The sequence below is a fragment of the Aspergillus fumigatus genome, chromosome 8 (assembly GCF_000002655.1).
Source record: "Aspergillus fumigatus Af293 chromosome 8, whole genome shotgun sequence".
Taxonomy (NCBI): Eukaryota; Fungi; Ascomycota; class Eurotiomycetes; order Eurotiales; family Aspergillaceae; genus Aspergillus; species Aspergillus fumigatus.
In genome coordinates, this window is record NC_007201.1 from 1,150,693 (window position 1) to 1,175,824 (window position 25,132).

At 48.3% G+C, this 25,132-nt stretch overlaps 6 protein-coding genes across 6 annotated transcripts; 1 reads left to right on the top strand and 5 right to left on the bottom strand.

Moving 5' to 3' along the window:
* Positions 1 to 2,052: 2,052 nt before the first annotated feature.
* On the top strand, positions 2,053 to 3,681 carry AFUA_8G04990 (uncharacterized protein; the record flags this gene model as incomplete). The annotated part of the gene is made up of 1 exon (XM_742211.1): positions 2,053 to 3,681. One exon carries the CDS (start codon positions 2,053 to 2,055, stop codon positions 3,679 to 3,681), a length of 1,629 nt encoding a protein of 542 aa, XP_747304.1.
* Positions 3,682 to 4,194: 513 nt separating this feature from the next.
* On the bottom strand, positions 4,195 to 5,594 carry AFUA_8G05000 (uncharacterized protein; the record flags this gene model as incomplete). Its single annotated transcript, XM_077805315.1, has 2 exons — positions 5,195 to 5,594; positions 4,195 to 5,112 (listed from the first exon to the last, which is right to left on the bottom strand). The coding sequence occupies exons 1-2, from the start codon at positions 5,531 to 5,533 to the stop codon at positions 4,195 to 4,197; spliced, it is 1,257 nt and encodes a 418-aa protein (XP_077661442.1). The 5' UTR covers positions 5,534 to 5,594.
* A 103-nt stretch (positions 5,595 to 5,697) lies between these two features.
* Positions 5,698 to 8,843, bottom strand: zfpA (uncharacterized protein). Its single transcript, XM_077805316.1, has 3 exons — positions 8,333 to 8,843; positions 7,568 to 8,227; positions 5,698 to 7,459 (listed from the first exon to the last, which is right to left on the bottom strand). Exons 2-3 carry the CDS (start codon positions 8,130 to 8,132, stop codon positions 6,021 to 6,023), a joined length of 2,004 nt encoding a protein of 667 aa, XP_077661443.1. The 5' UTR covers positions 8,133 to 8,227; positions 8,333 to 8,843; the 3' UTR covers positions 5,698 to 6,020.
* An 11,091-nt stretch (positions 8,844 to 19,934) lies between these two features.
* On the bottom strand, positions 19,935 to 21,737 carry AFUA_8G05020 (beta-N-acetylhexosaminidase; the record flags this gene model as incomplete). The annotated part of the gene is made up of 1 exon (XM_742214.1): positions 19,935 to 21,737. One exon carries the CDS (start codon positions 21,735 to 21,737, stop codon positions 19,935 to 19,937), a length of 1,803 nt encoding a protein of 600 aa, XP_747307.1.
* A 1,303-nt stretch (positions 21,738 to 23,040) lies between these two features.
* On the bottom strand, positions 23,041 to 23,724 carry AFUA_8G05030 (DUF4396 domain-containing protein; the record flags this gene model as incomplete). Its single annotated transcript, XM_742215.1, has 2 exons — positions 23,041 to 23,333; positions 23,391 to 23,724. 2 exons carry the CDS (start codon positions 23,722 to 23,724, stop codon positions 23,041 to 23,043), a joined length of 627 nt encoding a protein of 208 aa, XP_747308.1.
* Positions 23,725 to 23,959: 235 nt separating this feature from the next.
* AFUA_8G05040 (dihydrodipicolinate synthase family protein) lies at positions 23,960 to 25,123 on the bottom strand. Its single transcript, XM_742216.2, has one exon. It carries the CDS (start codon positions 25,092 to 25,094, stop codon positions 24,144 to 24,146), a length of 951 nt encoding a protein of 316 aa, XP_747309.1. The 5' UTR covers positions 25,095 to 25,123; the 3' UTR covers positions 23,960 to 24,143.
* Between the last annotated feature and the right edge of the window lie 9 nt (positions 25,124 to 25,132).

Below are 25,132 nucleotides of genomic sequence, written 5' to 3' on the forward strand. Positions count from 1 at the left end.
AGAGGTGAAGGATGGTTTTCAGACCTTCGTTCGATGGAGGACTCCAGTCCTTGAGTTCAAGGAATCCGATGGTTTCAATACTCCCTTGGGTGGCTCGTATATGTGGATCGTCACGTTACCACATCCTTGGGACTGGTGGAGCAAGTTCATAAGACCATCATTCAGAGCGGTATACTGTGTTGGTTTCAGGGATGCTGCATTAATGCGATGATCACCGATTGTATCCTAGTAATGGGGATGGCAGAGGATCGGTCTGGCTCCAATAATGGGATAGTCCGTTTAAAGGTCAAACATGATTGCCAGGATGGATGTATCGATTTGAGTATGGTCAGGTTGGAACCTTAGCAAGACCTGCACTAGGCAATCGTCCATTTCGCCCTAGGCGGGTTGTTTGCGGCAAGGATAATAATAGACAAAGTGACTTAGTTAGCTTTATTAGACTAAGGTAGGAAGCTTAGAGTAGATCCTTTGTCAATCCTGAATAGACTCGTGTGTCGAATTAGAATTAAGAGTGCGGGATGAACCCTAAAATTGCGTCCTGTAGCTCTATCTACCCTCAAGTGAGAACCGGGGAACACTGTGTTCATTGGTCAAGTCAAGATATGTCTGTGATTGATGGTGAAGGGTCCTACATCTGCATATGCAGTCGGTTTGAACAACCAGAAGCCACCCACCCTGTCAGCTCTATCTATGGATATTCCACTCATTATCAGCTCTGATGACGCAACGGGGACGCTCTAAAATGTCCTTTTGGATCAGTTTGCATCCTCCGATCAACCCCGATCAAACGTCCCGTTCAATAGTCAGGTATGATCACCAAAGGCTAGAAAAAAATCCTCCGACTCTTATTTCTCCTCGATTTATTTTCTCCAACCCTTCTAGGTAAATAGAAAATAAAGCAAAAAGAGAAAGGGGAGATAGGTTCAACTGCAGCCGTCCTACAGCCTCCGAAGAACGAAGATCACCACGGAAGTGCGAGAGAAAACAAAAAAAAAAGGTCCTGCATGTGGCTATCCGGCCCAGCATTTCGACACCGTACGCCAGTCAGGTTGGATCCGTCGGTGCGTCTGTCGTCTGCTCGTTTCTCATTCGTGCATTGTACTGGCTTCTTCCTGGGGTATTTCCTACATCGCTCTGCGGTATTTGCACCGGGTGTCCGGTACTTCGTTCGGGTCGTCTGGAAAGGGTCCGTCAAACTCTCTGGACTACTGTATTAGGAGACCTGCGGGGAAGGCCTTGAGACTGGTCAATTGATCATCGGGATGGAAGTGTCTAGTAGAGGGCAGGAGAAGCAGGTTTGCACAGGTTGTGTATGGGAGGCGATATCTCTCCTGGTATTATCCATGTTCTATTGAGACGAGAGTCGATAGTTTTCCAAACCATTGTCTAGGTTTAGAGGAAAAGGCAAATAGGCAATGGCATTCGGCTTGACCATTACTCGTGTGAAGGTTCGAGGTTCCATGGAGACGGTAATGTTTCTAGGGGATCCAAGGTCTGGGACCTTATTAAAGGCCGGTCTCACTTGGTGGTTCAATGTCAAGAGCAGCTTGGAGGGGTGTCCGTCTTTGGTTGCCAACCAGCCTGAAGCTGTCTCTTTGTTTCCCTGTCCTTTATTCTTTCCGACTCTCTCGTTTAGAGCTCGACCAGTCTATTCCTTCTTGGCTCAGATCAGCCGTTACATCACACACAGCCTGTTGAGACAGTCCCCCTGTGAGCTTGGAGGTCCCGACATCTTTGAATAGTAACGATTTCTGTGGAAGAGAAGAGAACCTGAGACGTCATATCGTCTGCTCGAACTTGTGCATCTCTCCCATGAACAATCGGCTCTGCTTCTATCAACCCTCGTAGCGAGAGTTGTCCTCACACCGGCATATCTTCCTTCAACAGCATCTGCTGCATTCTTTCATTCTCTCGCCTTCCTTCTCTTTCCTTTCTTGGTGCTCAGAGCAGAGCGCCACCAACAGCTAAGACATTTGCACTTGAAAAGAAGCGGACGCACATACAGCGCGTGTGGTGCCCAGTCGGAGATCGTCGGTACGTCACTCATGCCCTATGGCAGGTGAAACCTCTCCATATGGATCTTGTCATGCTCAGTGTCCACATGTGCCCTGCAGGTGTCCCGTCAACCCCAACAACGCGCATAGTCCGCCAGTAAAACTTCCCATGCACGTGCTTCACCCGCCATCTACAACGGCCATAGACGACAGGAGCGGTGAACTAGGTAATAGGAAGGGCAATATGGCCTCTCTTAAAGCGATGCTCCGCATGCTTGTCAGTCCGGATCACTCCAAAACATGTTTGATCTTCAAGAAGAACCCCGATTCTATTGATACCGAACCTGCCAGTTACCTTTCTGGGAACCGTGAATATCTGTCCCAGACAAAGCTTTGCGATCAGCAGTCTGAGCTGTGCGCTAGAAAAATGATCAACTATGATCAGGCCTGGACAAACCACTGCACCGGGGTCACTGAAGGACTGTCCGAAGCTACAGTTGACACCTCAAACAAATTGCCAATGGCTGACGAACAAACGATGGAACCAAACGTTTGCTCATGGTCAGATATGCTCACTTCTTTTGAATCCGGGCACGGACTTGCTCCAGAGTACTGTACTTGCCCCGCCAATATCCAAACTTTGCATCGACCTACACAGCCTGAGAAAGGCATCACTGGCCCTGAAAATAGTGAACAGCATGACGAACTCAAGCTCGATGTTGCCATACAGGACAGTGATTTCCGTGATGAAGTGGCCAAGTCCGACAATTATCATTGCGGCCTAATGCACTCCATTCCTAGGCCGAGTCTGTACATGGCGGCGGACCCCTTCGGTTCGTCCTCAGAGACGAACGCCACATCACATACAATTCCACCTTCTGTCTCGCGAGAGAGTCTACCGGACTCGTTCAAGGGCGGTCTCCGCAAAGTGCACCGTCCTTACGGTCACATCGAAGGCGCTATGATATTCCACGACCAAAGCTCGCCAGGTAGCTCTGTGGCTACAACCAACTATCCTTATAATCCTATGGCCAACACATGCAGTGGCAGCACCCCTATCCACTGGTCCAGGGACGGACAGATGGTGCCATGGGAGATGCAGACTCTGGGATTTGAGCTCCAGAACAACTGCTTTTCTCAACTGCGTCATCACGGCGGCCGGGTTGCAGAGATTCCTCGTAACCCCACACTGGACGCCTGCCATGGTCTACCTTCTGTAGACTGCAGCCAGCACTACTCTCAGCAACCACCATCTGTGCTCTACCCCTTCACACCTCATGAATACAACTCAACAAGCGCCAATGACCGGAGTGCAGTCGACGATGGGCATTGCCAATTGACATATACCAACGCCAACCTCACGTACCCTCAGCACCGCCATGAAATCATGCAATCTGTGCACTTGGAATCTGCGAGCGACGGCGCCCTAACCCATCAAGGACGAAAAAGCACTAGGTCAATCTCATGCCACAATGAAGTCCGAAATGCATTCTTGATAGAATGCAAACGCCGCGGATTGTCATACAAGGATATCAAGAGGCTCGGAGGATTTGAAGAAGCCGAATCAACCCTCCGTGGCAGATTCCGGACCCTCACAAAGTCTAAGGAGCAGAGGGTGAGGAAACCCCAGTGGAAAGACAAAGATGTGAGTGACAGAAAGCCAAGTGTCCCTTTCGTTCTCAGCTGATGCCCAGCGCAGATCGAACTGCTCTGCAAAGCAGTCAACGCCTGTTCGGGACCTGGGAAGCAGACCTCTAATGCATTTGCACCGTCGTGTCGACCGAGAGGTGTCGGCTTGCCGCCCAGAGTGTCTTGGAAGAAGGTCGCTCAGTATATATGGACTCGTGGAGGTTCGTATCATTTCGGGAATGCGACCTGCAAGAAGAAGTGGTGTGAAGTGCACAATGTTAAGATATGATCTAGGTGGCGTTCTGGACACCAAGTCTTAGAGTTTGTCAGCGTTATTTTCCCATTGCTCCCGTCTTGATATTCCTTGTGCTTCTCCTTTGTCCTTGGCGGGACACTGTTTAGCGAACTTAGTCGCTTGTCTTGGGCTTCAAAAGAGTAGAGAGATTTCTGAATGCTGTGTCATATGTACTGTGTCGTCAACTCCCATACAATGCAAAAGACATAGCGTCTTGAAGCGACAATGCTATATACATCCTCTCTATCAGGACTGAGGAGACCACGCCAATGATCGTCATAACAAAGCGAGTCCACAAGAGTCTGGCTGGGGATAGCCGACAGACGCGAGTATGCCCGCCAACGTATCCGGATTGCGCCGAAGCTCATTCCACTCGGCCTCAGCTTTGACCATAAGCGTTCCGGCTAGGATCGTGCCGTTCAGGGCCACGACGCCAGGTTCCTGGACATTTGGTAAAGCACTTGGGTCGACAGGTATACGAGCAGCTTCACATCTTCTAGGGCAAATCATCATCATCGACTCGGTCATAGCTAAGTTGTAGCTGATTGCCGCAGGGCCATCTGTCACTCGCGAATGGTCCTCCAGGCTTCCCTTCGCAGTCCAGAGCGCTACTCTGTACAAAGATAAATAGATCGCATGCAGGGTATCTGCCGTTGGGTTCGGTGGCAGCGGTAGTGCAAAATGGGCGAAGGGTATTTGGCTCAAGCGTCGGTACTCCGAGTCGGGGCCTACCCACTGGGATGAAATCGTGTCAATGAGAGGCTGCCAGTTTCCCGAGTCACCCTGAGACATGTCTTCCACTGGCAAGAACTGCAAATGCCTATGGGGCTGACTCGCGCCACTCTCGTCCCCGGAATTGAAGAAAGCAAATAGTCTGTTTGACCCCGAGTCTCCCTGTTCAGTCTGGTTATCCCTCCAAGCTTTGATGCAGGCATAAGCAGCGTCCAGGTCCTCCTTCTCGAGAATATCGGTTTGAGACTTCCAGGTCTTGGTCGCGAGGATGAAGTGATTAGGTATGACGGGAAATTTGTTCAAGACAAGCGTATATTTTGGGTTTTCCTGAGGAATCTGAGCGATCAAAAGGTCTGTCGAGGGATTCTCGAAAGGATCGGGCTTAGGACCTGGCCAGTCCTTGTCGGATTTAGGAGCGCCTGAGGGTTTGTTTGCGAGAGCTGGGCAGTAACGAAGTTGATACTTAAAAAACGCCGCGGTTAGCACTGTAAGTTCAAAGATAGCTATATCACCTTGGAGGGAATTGAAAGAGCACACAGCCTACCGCGATTCCTCCAGAGTTGATTATGGAGAGATGAGTATGTGAGAATATCAGGTGGCCATTTTCCTTGGCTGCAGTGAAACGCTTGGCTACCAGAGCAGGGAGACTCTCCCTTAAGCCCAATTGCATGTTGGTGGACGTCTGGGTTGATCTCTTTGCAATTGACTCGGTTCCTGAAGGGACCGAAAGAAAGAGAATGAAATGGTTGTTGGCTCTATGGCTTCGGAGATTGCGGAGCAGAACCTGGCCTGGCATCTGCGGGGAATCCGAATCAACATGAACCAACACAATGACATCAAATGCACTCATCACCCATTCACCCTTGACAACCGGCAACAGCATCTTAGAAGACAATCTATGTATAAGTCTTGTACGGCTACCAGCTGTACGTGCGGATAAGGCCAAGATTATCGCATTTTAATACTCTTGATACTTTTCAGCTGCAGCCGCACTGAGCCGAAGGCTAGGTAGTCAAGAAATTACCCTACCATTTTCATATGAAATAATGCGGAAAGAACGCGTCGAATTCATCTCTGTCTAGCAGAGCAGATACTATATATGGAAAGTAGAAGATGGAGCTTTTTGTCTGGTACCAGAATGTTTCCCGTTTCCCATGACACCATGACTTAGCCAAGAAGCACACAGGCTGACAAATGAAACGTAGAAGTCATACATCAAAGCAGATAGAATAGGAAGTGGTATCATATCCGGTATATAGCACACAGATTTCGCCATTCATGATGCAGCATATGCAAAACACAGAGGTATCCAACAAAAACGCAAGGGCGAAGAGAGAAAACAAGGCACGATCGAGGGAAGGCGGCCGCATTCATGACATCAAGTCATCGATATCAACATCTTCGTGAGTATGAGAAAGTGCAGGCAACATCTTTGCTGGCTGTCCCATGAAATGGGTTGCCGGTCCCTCTAACCAGGGACCCTTTTCATCCTCGTTGGCGCTCAACACGCCTTCAGCACGTTTTAAAGTCTCGACATCCAGGTCAGTTATATATGCTTCCCGGTTCGTACCATCACCAGCTCCTCCGGGTAGCTTCAGCCGTACTTCGAACTCATTGTCGAGCATCATTTCATCTTTCCACAGACGGCGCTGGCCGTCGAAGACGCACAAGACGCGCTTTTTCGTCTTCATGCTGCTACTGGGGCAGCCCCAGGAAGGAGGGTAGCGATCGCGGTTGTTGCGCCTCTTCGAAATAGTTGCGCGGGCCTTGCCATTCTTGGTAACAGCGTTGTGGTTACCCATGATGGGACGAGATCCTAAGCTCGAATTCGCTTTGTTTGACTTGAATGCACCTTTGCTTGATCGCAGCTGAAGATTGAGTTCGTTATAATCGTCGTCATCTTCCTCAGGTTCATCGTCGACGTCACCGGCGGCATCGAGAAGCTTGTGCTTCTCCATGGTCTTCTTGACCTCCTCATCGCAGTCCACTTCTGCCAGCCGTTGCTGGTTAATAACCTCGCTAGGTTCTACTTGTTGCACAACCCGGAGAACACAATCATCAAGATGCTCGTAAAAGTCCTGTGCGTTGCTGAAGGTGGCAGAGCAAGTTGAGCATTTGCCAGTGGCATCCTGGCAATAATCCGAAACCTTCTTGACAGAAGATGCACCAGGACTCCTCTTGCGACAGTTGGGTGGTGTTTGCTCAACGCCATGCACGGAGGTCAAATGACGCTTAAAGACATCCGCTCTGTTGAAGCTTTTCTCTGCAGGTGATCCAGAACCTGGACAGAATCCACACACCATGGTTCCCTTGTAATGGGTGAGCGTGTGTCTGTTCTTGTCATATTTACGAGCGAATCCCTTGACGTGGTATTCGCACGTAACGATGGGGCACTTCTCGGGTCGTTCTGATTGATGCGTGAGCATATGAGCTTTCAGGTCCTTGAAGACTCTTCCACAATCGGGATGAGGACAGCGTCCTTTCTCCTTGCTCTCTTCATCAAAGTCTGCGACGCTCGCAGCTGGACTTAGTTGAGATCGACGGGAATTGGTGGATGAAATGGATGACCTCCGGTCATAGATCGAAACAGAGCGCGAGTGGGGGCCAGAGTTCGGCATAGGGGAAGAGACTGCCAGTCCTGTTTGTGAAAGGTGATCTGCAGAGTAGTTCTCGGCAACGGGGAGGTGAGATTGGTCGGGAGACTGAAGAAAAAATCCACAATTGGCTGAGAAGTTCGAGTGTTCTGGAAATGAGATAATAGGAGTTGAGTAGTTTGGATACTGGTGTACTGGCTGTATCAAGGAAGGATCTGTTGGCCACTAGTCAGCATTTCAAAGGGCTCGGCAATTTGACGGTCGAAAGGCAGCATAGGAATCTGCTTTAATAACAAAGCGGGATGCAAGCTCATGGTACTCACCAACAAAGTCGTCTGGGCCTTTTCTTTGATACGTATGGTCCGCTTCTAACGAGCTTCCCATAAACTCATTGGGAAAGAACTCATCCATAACGGCTGCAGGAAGGCCGATACCGTGGTTGGTATCGACCCAGCTCTCCGGGAAGGTGTGTGCTGTACAGGAGTATGGCGAACCGATCGCTGATGATGATGCGCTTGCGATGGAGGGTCCGGATGCACTAGAGAGGCCCGACATATAAGGCTCTGTGGAATAGGGTACGGGAAGGGATGGGGGAGTAGGAGGCATGGGCGGGAAAGCGGAAGTTTTTGGCTCAAGCTGAGAGTCAGCATAAACAGGTGATGTTCCGTAATAAGATGTTGGTGCGCTAGTTGGACCAGAAGTCTGCCCAAACCCGCCGAGGTTATCCATCTGGAATCCGAACGGATCGACCAATGCTGGGTCCATATGAACGTCCTGAAAGTATGATGTTTGTTGTTGACGTGACGAGTCCAATGCCAACATGATGGCTTCTTTGTGCGCTAATGTAGGGTATAGAACGAAGTCGGAATGTTCTCCTGGGCTCTGCATGCAGACGTCCTAAGCTCGATAGTCGACTGTGCTAGTCCCCACCATTCGGTAAAAGACAAGGTCTGCGTTCCAATAAGGAGATCGAGGCGGAGAATCTGAAAGAGGTTGGTTATCAATCATCATATTCCTTCATTGTGATGTTGCAGCAAGCTTGGTAGATCGCTAAAGGAAATCGATGCTGATGGGAAATGCGAGCATACCTGAAGAAAAGGTCGCTCAACAGAGAACGTGAACCTCGGTCAACGAGCTGATAGTCACCTGCGCGATGTAAGGGGAAGTGCACAGGACGATCTTTCAATTTAGGCGACAAGTATTTCGAGGTCTTTGATCGAGTCGCAGAGGGACTGGGTACTGTTCAGAGAACAAGAAGCTCGCGACATGCAGGACAATCGAGGCAGAATTCGATTTTGAATTACTTCGCTCCTCAATTTTGGATGAAAAAAGTGTATATAAGAGAATAACAGTCACAAGTAAGGCAATTAGGTGCAAGTCAGTGGACCTACACGGTCAAGTCCGTGAGGAGTGTGAAGTATGTGGCAGGAGACAGGTGAAATCAAGGGAAGGAGGAGGACAAGGTGCTGTCTTGTATGAGCGCTTCTTTTATCACTACTTGTCAGGATCTAATGTTCCTCGAGGTAGGATGAGTCTTATGTAGGATGAAGAATTTAACAGAGGGGAGGGAGGGAGAGCAAGTGTTAAATGTTATATGATTGCTGGCCCTACGAGAGAAAGTGTACCTCATTCTGGGCTTGCAGTGGGACCGGACTAAATCACTAGAGTGGATTCTGACTAGACAGATTAAGTGAACTAAACTACTATGAACTGGATGAACTAAGACTAAGGAAACTAACAGCACTAAGTCAAGCCCATCCAGACTACTGGAGGTGAAATGCGCAGCAGGAGACAGGGGATCATCTGGTGTGCATTGAGACTGACCGGGGTGGTAGATGACGATAATACCGCCCGTAGTGTATTAATTGTAATTCTACAAAACCAAGAGTCGGGCAAAATAATAAAATTAAAATTCAAAAACTATAAATGTATTATTTGTTCATCTTGTCAGATACCTTACTATTAAGACAGAGAGAGCTAGGGGGAACAGGGGAAGTGGAGATCATGGTCAAGCAGGGTCTTGGTACCATTTTTTATTTTAGATTTACATTGTTTTATCTCCAGCTTCATGGGCCTGTAGGCGATGGTTTTATGCGCTGTGACTGAGATTCTCAGGACTGTTGATATGGTTCCTTGTTACAGCTTAGGTCACCATGGTAGGTGCTTTCTTACGCGGGTTATCTTTAGACTTGTAGGAATTGAACTTATTAATAATTATCGGAAGATATGTATGTACTTACCTTAAAGGATTAATGGTACAATTTCCCTGGTCAATGTCCATCATTCTTGTGTATCGGGAACCCCGTGTCCATTCGCACTAGGCATGCATGCTTGACATTTGTGGATACAGATGTCATCGGCAAGTCCGTGTACAATTGACTTGGCACTGTCAGACGGACGGGGATTGTACTTACATCGTACCTCGTACGAATACAGACTACGAAGTACAGTAATCAAGCAATCTCTCGTCTAACTCTCCAGAAAACTTTGTTTATTATGCTTCCGCTCAGTCTTCTCATTATATTTCCTTATCTTTCTGTATGATCGTGATTTGGAGACGAGATGGTGGGCAAAATTCTCTCCCAGGAAGTTGCAAAACGAGGGGTATCATGAAGACCTATGGGGACGGACAATGGGGTAAATTCTAGTAAGGATAAGTCATTTAAGATAAAGTGGTTCTGCTGTTCCACACAGTACCTTACTCATAAATACTCACAATCCAATGTACGGGGTGGGTATATGAACTCGTGGATTACAAGTAATATCGATATTTAATGGCAACCGGACGATTAATGAAGACTTTCAGAAATACCATCATTGATTGGCATATCTGCTTGGCAAATTGACAGTCTGGCAAAGCCTCATCCAACTGTCCCGTCAGTCCGGTACAGATCATCTTCATTCCTGAGGAGACACGGGAAGTAGTAAACTCTAGATCTTGAACCATGGCCGCAAGTTTCCGAACACCAGTTAGCTCCTTTTTTTGGTTCTGGGGCTTTGTTGACGATCTTAGATAGCCCAGCCCCACGACCCCAGCCATTTCGAGGAACGTGCATATGAGTTTCGCCTAATCGATTGGCTCATATTTATGACAGGCAAATTATGTTCAAGGAGGACAGTCCAATCAGAAGCCTGAACTGGCACGGACGGGAAGAACCCGCCGCCCTGTGCTTCGTTTTGACGTGGACGAATCTTTCTGCTTGAAGCTAATAATGTCACTGCGAGTGTTGCCTCGAAGATTTTGTGTCGACATGGATGAGCGTACTAGTCATTTGGAAAGAAATTCAAAGTTTGTGTGCCCGGCGTTGGCGTTGGTAAACTTTGGAATGGTGTCGACTTTAGTGTGCCCAAGGTACCTACAAGGCTGAGCCTTAGCGCCGGCCTGTTTCAATAATACTTCGTATTCAAATTTCCGTACACTACGGAGTAGACTTGCGAGTCAATCAACTTATGAACGACCAGGTTGGTGCTATACCTGTACGCCATGTGTGCTTCGAGTCGGGTAGGTATTGCCAAGAGCCAGTCCAGTCGAGGGCTTGCAGCTGATTGCGTAGAACTATCACTGACTACATTGGGCAAAATATCTGATCTCTCACCAACTAAATATCGCATTTACAGGCAAGGGGGTGGGTACCGTATCTGGTAGGTAGTTTGTGTGTCTGGTGGAAATTTGGTCATGATGATGCAGTATGGAGTACCCCAACTTGTGTCGTTTACTGTGATTGTGGTAGAGAAGTATAAAGATGCACGAAACCTCAAACGGGGCATTGGTCAAGTCAATCCCAGATCCCAGAAGGAATGTGAATGTTACATGGACGCTCTTCTCCGGAACGTGACATGACGAAACATTTGAGATCGGTGAGGAAAGCACTCCAAAATAGCCTGAGCGCCACACCTTGGTCGAGCCACACTAGATGGTCCAATGATACTTCAGGAAACAGATCTACCGGGATTTCCATTGGCAGATCCATGGTTTTATAAGCGAATTGAGGCGCAGCAACCTGTTTTTACACCGCAACATACTCCCTCTGAAAAGTCTGTTTTGTTTTCCCCGTTTCCGTCTGTCCCGACTGCTGATCTCTGATGCACAATGATGGTATCATGCACGATGGATGAGGCGGGATATCCACAGTACTGCATGGCATGCCAGCATAATCATGACTCCGTGATTCTGGTTGAGTACTCCGTAGTCTCCTAGAATTAACCAATGCTTCTACTATTATTCTAAAGCGATTATATTGTTCGCCTGCTTGTTGTCATGGAAAAGGCACTTTCTCCTGACCGAAACATCACGGTGAGAACGAAGAAAATTCGGGGCACCAAACTTTCTGAAATAGGCGCCTGCCTTGTGAAGTATGCTGTGGCGCTTTCTGGCATCGACTGTCGGGCCGTTAACGTCGTTGCTCGTTCTGACTCGCTTTTAGTCCTTGCGTCTCCGGCCGAAAATTCACGAAGGAATGCGGTAATCTCCGATGAGCCAAGAAAAGCTCCCAACGAATGTTCAACATACTTAAGGATTTTTTGAGGCTCTGCTACCTAAGACATGCCCTACAGGCAACGCTCAACTTTACTGGCAAAAGGGTTAGGTAGCAGCCGTTGAAGCGAGCAGGTTGACCAATTATTTCACGCGCAAAGACAGAAGTCTACAAGGATAAAATACGATTACATTTTGCTTCGTGTTTGCTGATAGTTATCCCACAGTGATTGATAATCAATCAATAACAAATCATTGATGATTACCAACCAGACAAAGGGATGCGTCTGACGTCTGAGAGAAAGGATACGATACATACATATTGGAGGGCGGCATCGCCGAACCCCGGCATTTGCACGTGGGGGATGCATGTCGCCAGTCTGATCATGATGGAATAGGAAATATCCCTGCTGCTGACAGGGCTAATTTATAAGTACACAAGAAATAGTTTGTTACAACGGGCAGTAACGGCCATACCTAATAAAGCTCGAAGCTTCGAATACTGGTATTCTAGCATTTAGTTCAATGCTGATTTTCCCATGCTGCAGAAAAGCCAATGCTTGAATGTCCCAATAATGATGGTGTCTACTTGTTCACTGTTGTTCCCCAAAGCAAAACTCAAACAAAAGCTAAACTGCAGACAAGTTTGAAGTCTTGGCCAAGGATTGTCTCAGCCCTATACCATAGAGTTTGAGCATCAGCAAATGAAGAAGCTGAACATGCAGTCTAAAAATCCCAACAAATCATCCCTGTCTTCATGTGCCAGATAAGAACAGCTGTAACATTATTTACAAACTCAAATCCCTAACAGTGGAAGAGATCATATGGCTACTCCAGTAGTGGGTACCATGGCCTTGTATTAACCGAATGGGCTGCTGACAGTAAAGAACATCAATTTCAAAAATGACATCTTGGCGTTGAGAATCGCAGCATCTAGACTCAAGCCTCTGCAAGCCTCAATAACTGAACTCCAACTCGATTGTTGGTCGTCAACTAATCTCAATGTGATGCTTTTTTCTATGCTAATTTCATGTACAGCAGTGAAAAGCTAAACATGTGGCTTCGCTAAGGTTGCCGATCGCTTGTAAGTTCCCAATTCTCTAGAGCCCCCCACCCTGAGCATCTTGGAATCCGTTTTCCAGGTGGCTTGTTACCAGTCTTGTCTTAAATTGGGTGCACAGGTGTCACTTTAATCTCAACAAACCAACAATAATACCATTCGAGACTCGAGAGTAGGATCGATCTTTCGGCCCCCAACTATACGCCAAGAATTCTAGTCCTATTTGGGCAGGCACTACAGAATACCTGCAGTGTAACCAAGCAGCAGTCGCTTTCTGAAACGTTCCCCTGCTTCCTCGTGGCAGAAATCTGTGCTTACCGGGCACGAAGAGCGCATTACCAACGCAGTCTATAGATAGACAGGTAGCAGGGCGTCATACGACTGCAATGCCATTAAACAAGTAGCTCGTACGACGCCTCCTGGCCTTCGTCCTGGTCAAATTCTTGCGTGCATCTTGCATTGTCAGAAGAAAACCTCTGGTAGCCACTCACAAGTCAGAGGAAAGATTCGAGAACAGAGACTGCAGCGAGCGTTCTAGTCTGGAACACGCTGCTGGTGAATCTGCAGTCATTGAAGCTATTCTTGCCATGCGGTGCAATGCGTTGTTATCTTGAGCGTTTTTTTAAGGGCGTTGCATGCCTGTTGGATGTAAATCTGGAAGGAGTTTCAATATGGTGTACAGAGAAGTTGGTAGGATTTTATCCCTTGGTCTCACCATCTGTATAGAATGGATGAAAACCGAGAGTCTGTTTCTGACATCGGGTTGATCCTTGCAACCGAATTGACCATGGGTGAATGTACGCTGAGCCTCAATTCTAGACAGATACCTGCCAATTGTCGCATGTGATAAATATAGCTCGGATGCTCCCACCTTAGCTACATAGCACTGTTGATACTGGCTTGTAGGGCAGTCTAATATACTTCAGATAGATTATTTCTATTGTGGAGTAAAACGATGATGGACGAAGGTCACGAGACCTCAGGGGGAAATTGTCTCTTTTCCAGTATCCCTACCAACTTACGGAGTATTGGAGGCATACATTTTTTTTACCATAATCAGTGTCTAACCCTCAAAAAGAAAGATAAGTATCATATACGGCAATCTAGATTGCTCTGGATTCGATACTTCCCCTTAATGAGACCCCTTTTGTGGCTGTCAAAACCACACAGAACCGAAGGAACTAGCGCGTTAGTGCCCGACTCGATTCTGGTCCCGCAGGGACCAAAGCAAAGATTGGAATGGGGCCAGAAGCGTCATGTGTCCAGGTCTGGACTTGCACTTTTGGAGCTATGCACAGTGGAGTACGGAATATGGGGGAACGTACATTGTTAATCAAGAGCGTACCAAATATCAGAAAAAGATATCAGTTTGTACAGTTTCGATGGCTTACAGAATCGGACATGATTATCCAGAGAGTAAACAAGAGATAGACTCACGATCACCCACAAATGTCAAAGTTACTGGGCTCTCGATTAAGCTTTGGGTCAGGAAAGAACTTTGTCATCAGCGCGGGCAAAAAGGGGCCGCTACTTGGGTTGCCATCCATTTCCTACCAGAAACATGAGTAGTCACGTAAATACATACCATATCTTCTAACTCCGGAGGATACGACCATTACACCTTATCTCCGCGGATTCATCAGAAAATCCCAAATGTGACTGCGCCGACCATGATGTCGACAGAGTTGGAAAGACCACGGATTAACATTCAACATCTGGCGATCTTAAAAGCTTCAGATCAATTTAATCACTCTAACGGGTAACTCTGTGATCGAAATGCAATAGTCCCAGTGACTTGTGATCAACTTGCATGAAATCAATAGTTTACTCTGTAGTCCCCAGTAGACCCCGCAAGTTTACTATGGTAAGCACCTAGGGGTACTACTATCATCATATCATGCATACGAGTGTTCCTGGGGCGACATCTGCTGTACCATGAAAGGGTTCCATGTGACATCTGAGAATCAGGCTCATGCGCTTGAAACTGATTTACTGTGGTCGCTGGATCTACCGTAAAATTATTACATATTGATAATGGGTGCTGAAGGTCTTATCACCTCCTGGACTCCTGAATGTGTTGGCCCATAGCGCATGACGCTCTGAGCTAGTTCAAGTCTTGGTTGAATCATGTACGTTGACCTGTCAAATCTGCAAAGCTACCTACTTGGTACTGTGTAGGGAGTAGAATACTATCATTCAGTGTTTCTATCCTCTATTGGCCAGGAGGATACTCCGTGCCCGATGCTCCAGGCTAATCTGAAGTGTAGATCGAGTATCATGTCCTCATCATGTACTAAGAATCACTCCAATAAACCCAACATTTCCGCAATGGAACACTTTTCCAGTATGTGATCTGCGGATACTGAGACTACAACATACCTTACGAGTAAGTGGCTCGGCTCTCCCATTTCACCGGTATCTGGGCTGCATCCGTCCCAGCGGATCAATCCTTTGGTCTATTCTCAATGAGTGGAGTTTTGTGATGTATCTACTGTCAATGCCCCGTAGTGCACGGAGTATTTCTATCAAATTCATCTGCTGTCTCAGTATTTCCGTGAACGTGGACCGAGACCACACTGGAAGATGGAGTCGTCATCGTGCTCCATTCTTGCTTGGGAGTTGTAAACTGAGACTGAAATCCCATCTGCAAGGCCGAGGGATGGTCCATGTCGATCATTGATGATTCTATCCCCATGGAGCAAGCGCCATCTTGAAAGGGGTCATAGTCTGGTACCGTACCTTAGCACTGGGCTTTTTGGTATGGTATCATGGTTGGTATTGGTTACTCCGTTCCTTACAATGATACCATCGGGTTGCACTCCGTACGGTATGTACCAACTTTCTGTACTCCGTACATTCGATCACAAACCAAAGAGTGGCTTGGATGTGGGCCTTAGGAACAAAGTGGCTGTGCAGACTCCCTACTGACGGAATGTCTCCGCTGTGCGCTATGGATTTTCATAGCCATGAGCCACATGACAAGATTTTGGGTATTCGCTAAATTCCGTGCTTTGTTTGTTTGCTTGCTTGACTCCGCTAGACTCCGCTAGCCTCCACAACCTGCCTTACCAGGAGTGTACTCAGGCACTATGGGTATGATGATGATGTAAATGAGGCGGTGCGCAGGTGACACAGACTTACATAGTTGCATGATTAGACATCCTGACTACTCCGGAGTTGGCGGTCTGCAGGATATGGTCCTGTGCGTCTTGCTGGGCAGGATCAAAGAAGTTTCGGCAACCCCGACCGACGGACTCATTGACAAAGTCGTCTAAGTAACCCACTTTAGAATAGTCTGCCCATTTTGTCAACAACCGCTGAGAAAGTCTTTTCGAAAGGACTGAATTCATGATAACCATCAGGGAGATAATTATTAATCTCAGTACTTTGGGAATGTCAGCTTGGCTGTTGATAATTACAAATCCTGCTGTCGAGTTGTGCCGTACCCCGTCTGGCAGGATATAATGATGACAATTCAGTAGCTGCATTGCCTCTATTGCGACACGCACCACCCTATGTGTACTCCTTAAGTCTACAGAGTAGAATGCCTGAGTTGGTGTAAATATCGAGCAGGCCTGGTCCCAAAATATGTCTCTTCAGAACCACCGCATATACCATGTCCAGAGAAAACAATCTACCTCTATGTTGCAGCCAACAGTAGGCTTATCCGGTGCACTGTTACTGGTTAGCTATGCAAACCTACCAACTCTTCCCTAGAGTCTCTTACACAAGAAACAAACTAGAGCTCTGTGGTCAATATAAACTTTAATGTTGACAATGACGATAAGCATTATCGTATCCCTCCATTTAAGCATGGTGAGCTAGCACTTCTATCAGCAAAGAAGTCAGTCCCTTTCCTGGCGAGAAAGGTTATTACCAATATAATAAGCCTTAGTACACTAAACCAAACAGAAGCATTGTTATATTAAGCTGTGAAATAAAAATGGGCAGTTTAGCTAGAGACATAGTAGTATTTCATCTTTGTCCACCCAGCAGTGCATTGTTCGTCAATAATTCAGGGTCTTTTGGTGGGTGCCAGCCCGCAACGTTGCAGAAATATGATAGTTGGGGAACTTCTTTGGTGAGTGTTATAGATAGCAACAATAAAAAGTGCGAAGCTGTACTTCAGATGGCAAAGAATGATACGAAAAATGAATATCTTGTCCTTGAGAAGTGTGGGTTGATGAATTGCAATGGTTGCAAATCTGAGAGATCGTCAGCCCAGGCTATCTGCCATGGAATGTTATATATGTTAGAAGGTGAGCCTATGATTGATATAAGATGGTTCTTCTTAGCATTAGGAAATGTTCGATGGAGGAATCCTAATCCTGAAAGATTGACGCCATGATTAGATGCAGCCCTCTATGGCTATATAGGGCTGCTGGACAGCTAGCACTCAGGCCCAACACCTTTGGGAAATCTGAAGAACGTTAATAGGGATCTATTAATTTCCACTAACCTTTTATGTATCACCCAAATCTCCTAGATGTACCCTCCATCCACCCCTTCTCTCTCTATAAAGCTCCGCACTATTTTGGCTAATGAACAGCTAGAATTTACGCCCAGCATTCTTCAGAATCAGGATGTTGCCGCCAATGGTCTCTGAGACTGGGAAGTTTTGCTTACTGATTAGCTAGGTACTGTGTTTGAAGTTTCTATAATGTGCGACATTGTAGATGGGTTGCCCTGGGTGGTCCCAAGTCCAGTGTGTGGAATAATGCTAACCCATCATCGCGTATGCCCAAGGTCCCAAGTCAGTCAAGGACCTACACATCTGGTGGAAGTCATCGCATAGTTGAGTCTGGGAACATGTGCCTCTAGGAATACAGTTTTAACAGCCGTTTTCTAACTACAAGTTGTCGACGCCGAGACTGATATGCGTCCATGCCAAAATCCATGGTTCTGGTCAGGATTGGCAGTCTGCGGACAGTCCAACCACGGGCTCTTCTCGGGGACTCGGATATTTGTAACGAGACAGAAAGGTCGAAAAGAGGAAATCTCCACGCTGCGGGCCGGGGGATATCAGCCAATCATTACAAGTCTTGAGTACGTTTCCTGAGTCGATATCCTGGACGGGATGAAGTTAGCAGTCCATTTTGGTGCACAGCCTGGTGCATCTCAGTCATGGGTTGCATCAAGATCAAGACTTGGGCATCAAATACAAATAGGTAAGAGCACGCTCTTCACCGTGCTTTAACCCCAGACTTTTAACCATCTCCATGGTAAGAATCGGTCAGCGACACTTGTTCCGGGGTACTGATCAACGAGTGGTGTCAGCGCGGCCACGATGAAACGAAAGAAGACATGATCCGCGCGAGAAGGCCATCTCATCCATTCTGCGAGTACATAGGCTGATTGATACTGCGGAAACCTGACGGATTTGGCACCTCCGTGAAGTATGGAGATAAATTTCAGGGTGTGGTAGATGCGCATTGGCCTCAGGTACCCTGGACACCCTGCCCCTTCTAAAATCAGTGATGAAAAGCCCCCTACTCCGTAGTGTTGGTCTTTTCAGCCTCGTGACTCTTCTTGCTAGTTTGCAGGATGTGGCTCATGCAGTGTAACAGTTGACGCGAGATTGCAAGTCATGACCGAAATCCTGTGCAGGGTAGATAGACCATAGCCAGTGGACACTCTGACCCAGGAGAAAATAATCGCCCTGGCCGCGGAATATTAATACCTCATTAGATGTACATACATTCGTATGCGATCAAGAAATGTCATATCGTCATGTCAGACGAGTCGGTTACTAGCGTTTTCCACCAAGGTACAAGCCTGTCAGCCCTACGAGGACCCCGGACGGAGTATTCGCCTTTATTGGTGGGCCATCCACACTCACTCAGAAAAAATTTTAATGAACACGAACCAGGTCCATCGGAGACTCCGGAAAGGCACACTAGGAGCAGACCGTCTATTGCAATGAGCGAGAGCCTCAACGCGGTGGTTCTGAATGGTTCAAATGACGGTCAACAAACAGCCTAAGTATACCCACCAGCACTGTCCTGCGTATCAGGTTTAATTCATGTTAATATGATTACCAGACAATGACAAACTCAATCACCAACAAAACCATGTGAGGAAGAAAACCTTGTCATGCAAGGAGCAGACAGTGCAGCAAGCTAACCACCAATGAGCACCCCAATCTCAGGCCCCTGTTGACCAACTTGGAACCCACCAAAGTAGGGCGAAAATGATATGCACCAATCGTGTTGAGGAGGTTGACTATACCAACTTAGGTAGTTGGTAGTGGACTGTGGTTCAGGGGCGTTGGTGATGTTTTAATCAACAAGACATAGAGTACTGTAGAGAGAAGAGGAGAAAGCCATTGGATGACTAACTGTTCAACCTAATCAGAAAGTAGAGATTAACTAACAGCTCTCACGAAGATCTTGTTGGGCTTCCATACTATTCTCTAAGCAGGTTTTGAGCATCTTGATAATGATTTTAGGTAGTTTTAGAGTAGACAGTGTAGCTCCAGCACCAACCTGTTTACATAGCCTGGAAGACTTGAGCAAGAGCCTGTCTATGCCCCGCATATTAGCATCCACAACTTAACTAGATTCATCCTTCCAAATCATAGAATCCAGTTGACTCCGCTTGTCAGATTGACAGTGTATTATTAACGCTTAATTCGAGCTGAAGTATAAAGGCGCATATGCTGCGATATCATGGTAAGATGCATTCATCTTCCTTTGTTGAGCCTTGGATTGATGAAAACTGATTGCTGATGTCTGTATTTGAGCAGGTTGTGTCTGTGTTGCGTGGAAAGAACTGATCAACTGGCAAAGACGCCATACATGCGCGAACTGCGTGAACTACCCCAGGGGAGGGAGAGTGCATCATCAAACTGGACACAATGGTAAATTAATAAAACAGTAGGGCTGCGGCTTCACAACCTACGGATATGTTCTTAGGAAATGGTACAAGTCCTTGACTTCAGTCGCGTATTGCGCAAGGATGCCATACATATGCCACGTACGCTATTTATGACCAAGGGGTATCCGTTGAAGCTGTATTTATCAGTAGGATATTATTCAGCTAGACTTCATTCAATTAGGCTCAGTATCCTGATCATGCAGGACTAGAGCAGTCGACAGCGCGGCTGTTGGTATGTACATGGGTTAACAGCAGCTATCGCTCTCAGTTGTTCAACGGACTACGCGACGGCACTTTGGTCATAGTATAGATCGCACGCGTGCGGGTGCTGAAGACAGTACTTCGGCACCAGGTTGCCGGCCTGGATGCCGTTCGCGAGCAAGTACTCTCGGAAGTTGAGGATACGCTGCGTCATGAGCGTAGTCCGCTTCTTTCCATTGGCATCGCGGTTGCCAGACCAGACCAGCTCGGCCAGGGCTGCGGCGCGGGGCCAGAACTTGCTCGACACAGTTACATCATCCACCTGCTCGCTCCAGAGAGGCGCGGTCGCACCGATGATATGCTTGGCTTGAGCATCCGTCAGATTTGTCGTGAAGTCGTAGTCGTAGATCCGCTGCCATGTTTTGTAAGGAGCGCACCATGATCCTCCATTGCCGCCATAGTTGAAGTTTGGTGTGCTGGGATCCGGATTGCTCAGGACGTTGTACCTGGGGTCGTTTGTGACGTATCCGCCAGAGCCACAGTCAAGATAGAAAAAGTCGGCGGACGATACAATAACATCGTAGCCCCGGGCCGTCAGATTCTGGATGTATTCCACCCCGTTGTTCCAGGTCTGCATGACAATGTCCTTGGGTACGTCGTGAGCGTGCTCTGGAGAGAGAACGATATCCTCCCACATGATCAGACGGCGCTTCTCGCTGACGTTGCGGAAGATGGGAACTGCATGATCCACCCAGTACTGAGACAGATCGTTGTAGGTGCGCGACGGATCTTCTGCGAACCATGACTGGACATAGGTACTGAAATTGAAGCAATTGGGTTGAATCTCATCAGCTCCCACATGGAACCAATTGTCGGTAAAGACCCCCGACAGCTCATTGTAGACATCCCGAACGATGTCGTACGTCTTGTCGTAGATGATGTCCAGCTGGCCCGGGTTGGGTTGAACGGCAGTATGATATTGCCAGACGTCGTTGGACCACCAGGAATCGGCGCAAGTCACCATTTTCGGGTCTGCCTGCTTCCAACCAGACGACGAGTGACTGGGCATATCGACTTCGGGGATGACACGGATACCTCGGGCACGGGCATAGGCAATAATTTGGCGGATGTCAGCGTGCGAGTAAGTCTCTCGGACCGAGTATGCATCTTTAACCATCTCCGGATGTGCGTTGATCTGTACAGGCCACGATTGCGTGTCATCCAAGTGCCAGTGCAGGACATTCAGCTTGGACAATGACATGGCATCCAACTGCTCCAGGATCTTTTTCACGGAGATGAAATTGCGACCAGTATCGATCATGATGCCACGATAAGGATAGAGAGGCGCATCCTGGATACTGACAGGTTGCTCGATGATTAGTCCACCTTTCCCATCCGAGATGATGATCTGCTGAAGGGTGGTGAACGCATGCAGAGCACCCCAAACGGTCTTTGCAGTGATTTGGATGGTATCGGAGCCTTCCTTCACATCCAAGGTGTAAGATTCGTCCACACCGTGCTGGAGATCGGCTTTGGGATCTTCAACCTTCACATTGACGAATTGTAGCGAGGACGGGGCACGTTTGCTCTTCGAGGAAGAAGGCGTAGCGGTGGGGAACGGCTCGAAGGAGGAGATCGGCGCCTCAGTCGCAGCGGGAACCCATTGAAGCGAGACGATCGTCTTCCAGGCGCGATCCCATCCTTGCCAAATGATCTGGCTGTTGGAGCCGCGGTCTGTACGCAGAGTGAGATGACCCGCAAGGCGTTTGGGCCCCGATGACGCCCAAGTGATATTGCGAGGAGCCGGCAGAGGATTGACGCTGACAGCGGCGACCGACGAGGCGACCGTAAGGACTACGGCGCAGATGCTGGAGATGAGCATGATCACAATAATCAATCCAACAACACAGGCATCGAAGAGGTTTCGTTTGAGAGATATGTGTAGGAAAGGGGGTTTGAGTGAAAACAACATCAGAAACCAGAGGAGGAGAAATCTATTTAAATATTAATTAGCCTTGCAGGGTCAATCCTTCGAGCGCGCTGATCGACACCGATAATCTCCTGCATTCCAGCTTCTACAATCCATCTTCACTGCCTTCATTCTGCCAACACGCGTCGATTGAGCAATCAGAATGGGAAGCTACAACTCAAGGTCCGTCCATCTGCCAATCTCTGGAAGGCATCATCAACGCTAATTTGTCCAGAGCATACACGTTCTCTGTCGATGGTGAGTCCATGCTTCAGAATCTGGGGGCTGGACGCCAATTACGGCCCACTCACTTCCTCTCATTTGCTCGTGTGACAGTGATCATAATTATTAACCAAAAAGGTCAACACTGCGCCTCAAGTTGTTTATGACTCGACCGCGATCCAAGAATGCTTTGGTTTCATCGCTGGTTCTGAGGGTTACATCCGCCTCTGATCCCGCGCTGCAACCTGGATGGTCCTTCATCATCGAAGGTCTCTGATCTTCGAGGTTGGTTCTGATCGGCGGATACCACGCGATATGGTCAGTGCAGATTTGTCGTCTTCGTCCCTGTGATGATACCTTGCCAATAGCTCGTGTCTACAGATAAACGGCCATCTCCCCGCACAAACTGAATGATCAAGTGGCACAAGTTCATCAGTTGGAGGGAACTAACTACCGATAACAATGCCACCAATTTGCTTCGGAGATTGCATCTGCTAAGCTGTCACAGTGACATCGCTTAAATGGACAAAACGAAGATGACATTTTGTGGTCTAGTGGATTGTCTTGTCATGAAGCAACCGACTTCAAGGATAGAGTTGCGCTTTTGCAACTTTCGCATTGACTTGTCTATTTGTTGTTAACCTCATGGGAAGGACTCAATTTTCGGCATCAGAAATTCGAATTACACGCATATATCTCCACAAGCGACGTCATGTTGTGGACTCCTGTCAAATATGGAACGACGGGGTCTTCCGGTTGGTAAGCAGATACCACGGTTCCCGCACCCATGGGCAAAATTCCATGTCTCAGTGTATCTCATTTGGGACAACTTTCGTCTGCTGTCAAGCTCAAGTCTGCTTCTAGCAGATTTGACTAACTTTCGCAGAGGTCTCATAAGGGATAGCAGGAAGCCGAGTATATCTAGTTCGATACTAAATCACTAATACAATCTACTCTATCTTACATACAGCAACCACTTTATACTCGGAAAGAATCAATGACAACTCTTCCCATGCTTGACCAAACGCCAATAATTATACGGCATCGGGGCCAAAAATCCAGCGCCCATCGACACCAGTGCAGCCGCCCAGAATCGCGGATCATCCAGCAGCACCACACCCCCAGTGAGATGGTAATCCACCAGATTCTGCACCGTCTCCATGGCCAGCATGGAGACGAGACTCATACCCGTCGCAGTCCGAAACGCCAGTCCCCAGGGAAGCTTGTCCACTCCACGTCGGAGCAGGACAGTCTCTAGAAGAATTGATGTGGTGATTCCACTCGCCACTGCCACAACATCAGTCATCTGGTCGACCTGAGGTCAACGATTAGAGATTCACATACTAGAAACGCCCATAATAGCACTCATACCCCAATGTCCATAGAAACTTTGAAGCACCCACAGCGCCGAGAAATCACCTAGTGTGCATCCCGCCAGACAGCGGAGGGTGTTGACAGCTGCGCGCTTCCAGCCTTGTTTAGATGACCAGAAAGATAATGTGAGGACCGATTCTTCCGTCTCCTTCTCCTTCTCCTTCTTCGAGCAGCATTTTGTAACCTGATGCTGAGGTTGCGGTTGAGAAGTGTAAAGTCGCTGGAAATGGGTTACGGATCTGCTTGAGAAAAGTAGCCGGCGCGTACTCAGGCGGGAAGTGAACGGTGAGGGTATACGAAGCATGATGTTTTTAATCTAAGGTAATTTGATCTCTTATGAGACAGTTCGAAGAAAACATTGATGTATAGTTCAGATAATGAATGGGGAAGAGGCAGGTTATTGTCTAATGTAGATAGTCCTTGGGAGGCAAATGCCGCAGCCTAGAAAACGCGAAAACCGCGCAGATGATGGAAGTGGAGAAGTACGATTGGCCAGTCGGCGAAGTACTTTGTTCGGAATTAACCACGCTCTATACAGAGAAATCTTGACAATGATTCGATTATAGACTATTGAGTCATCAGTCCTCGACGACAAAAGTTCGAGGAATTGACGTTGGGTAGATAGTTCGACACGCCACGGCACGGCAAGCGCAAACATCGGCCATGTTTTCATTCACAACACAGAATAGTCAAAAAATTGTCACTATCATAAATTCATGCAGATTACGCGACCTCGAAACTCCGCTCCATCTCCATCCCCTCCTGGAACGCGTTCTTCAGTGCAGATGCCTCCTCTGCTGAAGGTGGCACACACGGCCGCCGCGGCAGCGCGCCGTATCCGCGATACGACTGCAGGGCGCTCTTGACCGCGACAAACCCACCCTTGATAGCCAACCAGTCCGCGCGCGCGACGACCGCCTGCAGCGTCTGCGCCTCCGCGATCTTCCCACTCCGGTAGAGCTCCATGAGGCGCACGCACGAGCGCGGAATCAGATTCGCCACGCCGCCGATGATGCCCGCGCCGCCGGCGATGAGGGTCTGGAGGGTGAAGTCGGCGGAGCCGCCGAAGGTGAGGAAGTCGGGCTTGGCCTGGGCGGCGATGCGGGCGAGTTTTCCCGTGTTGCCGCAGGTGAGCTTGACGCCGACGATGTTGGGGTGTTTGGCCAGGGTCAGGATGTCGTCGGAGGTGAGGTCAAGGCCGGAGGAGGCGCCGGGGAAGTTGTAGATGAGGACGGGGATCGGAGAGGCGGAGGCGACGTCGCGGAAGTAGTCGAGGAGGGCGGCGTTGTTCACGAGAGACTTGTAGTAGCAGGGTGGCAGGACAAGGACGTAGTCTCCTCCGGCGTCGGCGGCGTCCTTGCAGAACTGGATGGTTTCGCGGGTGGAAGATGCGCCGCAGCCGACGATGAGGGGCATGGAGGTGGCTCCGGCGGCATCGAGGGCGCGGCGGGTCGCCGATGTGATGAGTTTGCGTTCCTCACGGTCGAGATGCACGGCTTCGCCGTTGCTGCCTTGGACGACGATGCCAGTGACCCCGGCGTCGGCAAGGTAGGCGGCGTGTTTCTCGACGGTGGGGAGATCGACTTCCTCGTCGTCCTTGAAGAAGGCGACGGTTGGCACGTATATGCCGGGGACGAGGGGTCGTCTTCTTGTTGTTGTTCCGTTTGTGGTCATTTTATCTGTTGCTGTATACCAGTTGTTTTCTGTGGTGG

Excerpts from the sequence above, each read along its gene's own strand:
- zfpA (XM_077805316.1), bottom strand. The coding sequence starts at position 8,132 with ATGCAGAGCCCAGGAGAACATTCCGACTTCGTTCTATACCCTACATTA. Across the intron at positions 7,460-7,567 it reads AGGCCCAGACGACTTTGTTG|ATCCTTCCTTGATACAGCCA; the intron begins GTGAGTACCATG and ends AGTGGCCAACAG.
- AFUA_8G05040 (XM_742216.2), bottom strand. The coding sequence starts at position 25,094 with ATGACCACAAACGGAACAACAACAAGAAGACGACCCCTCGTCCCCGGC.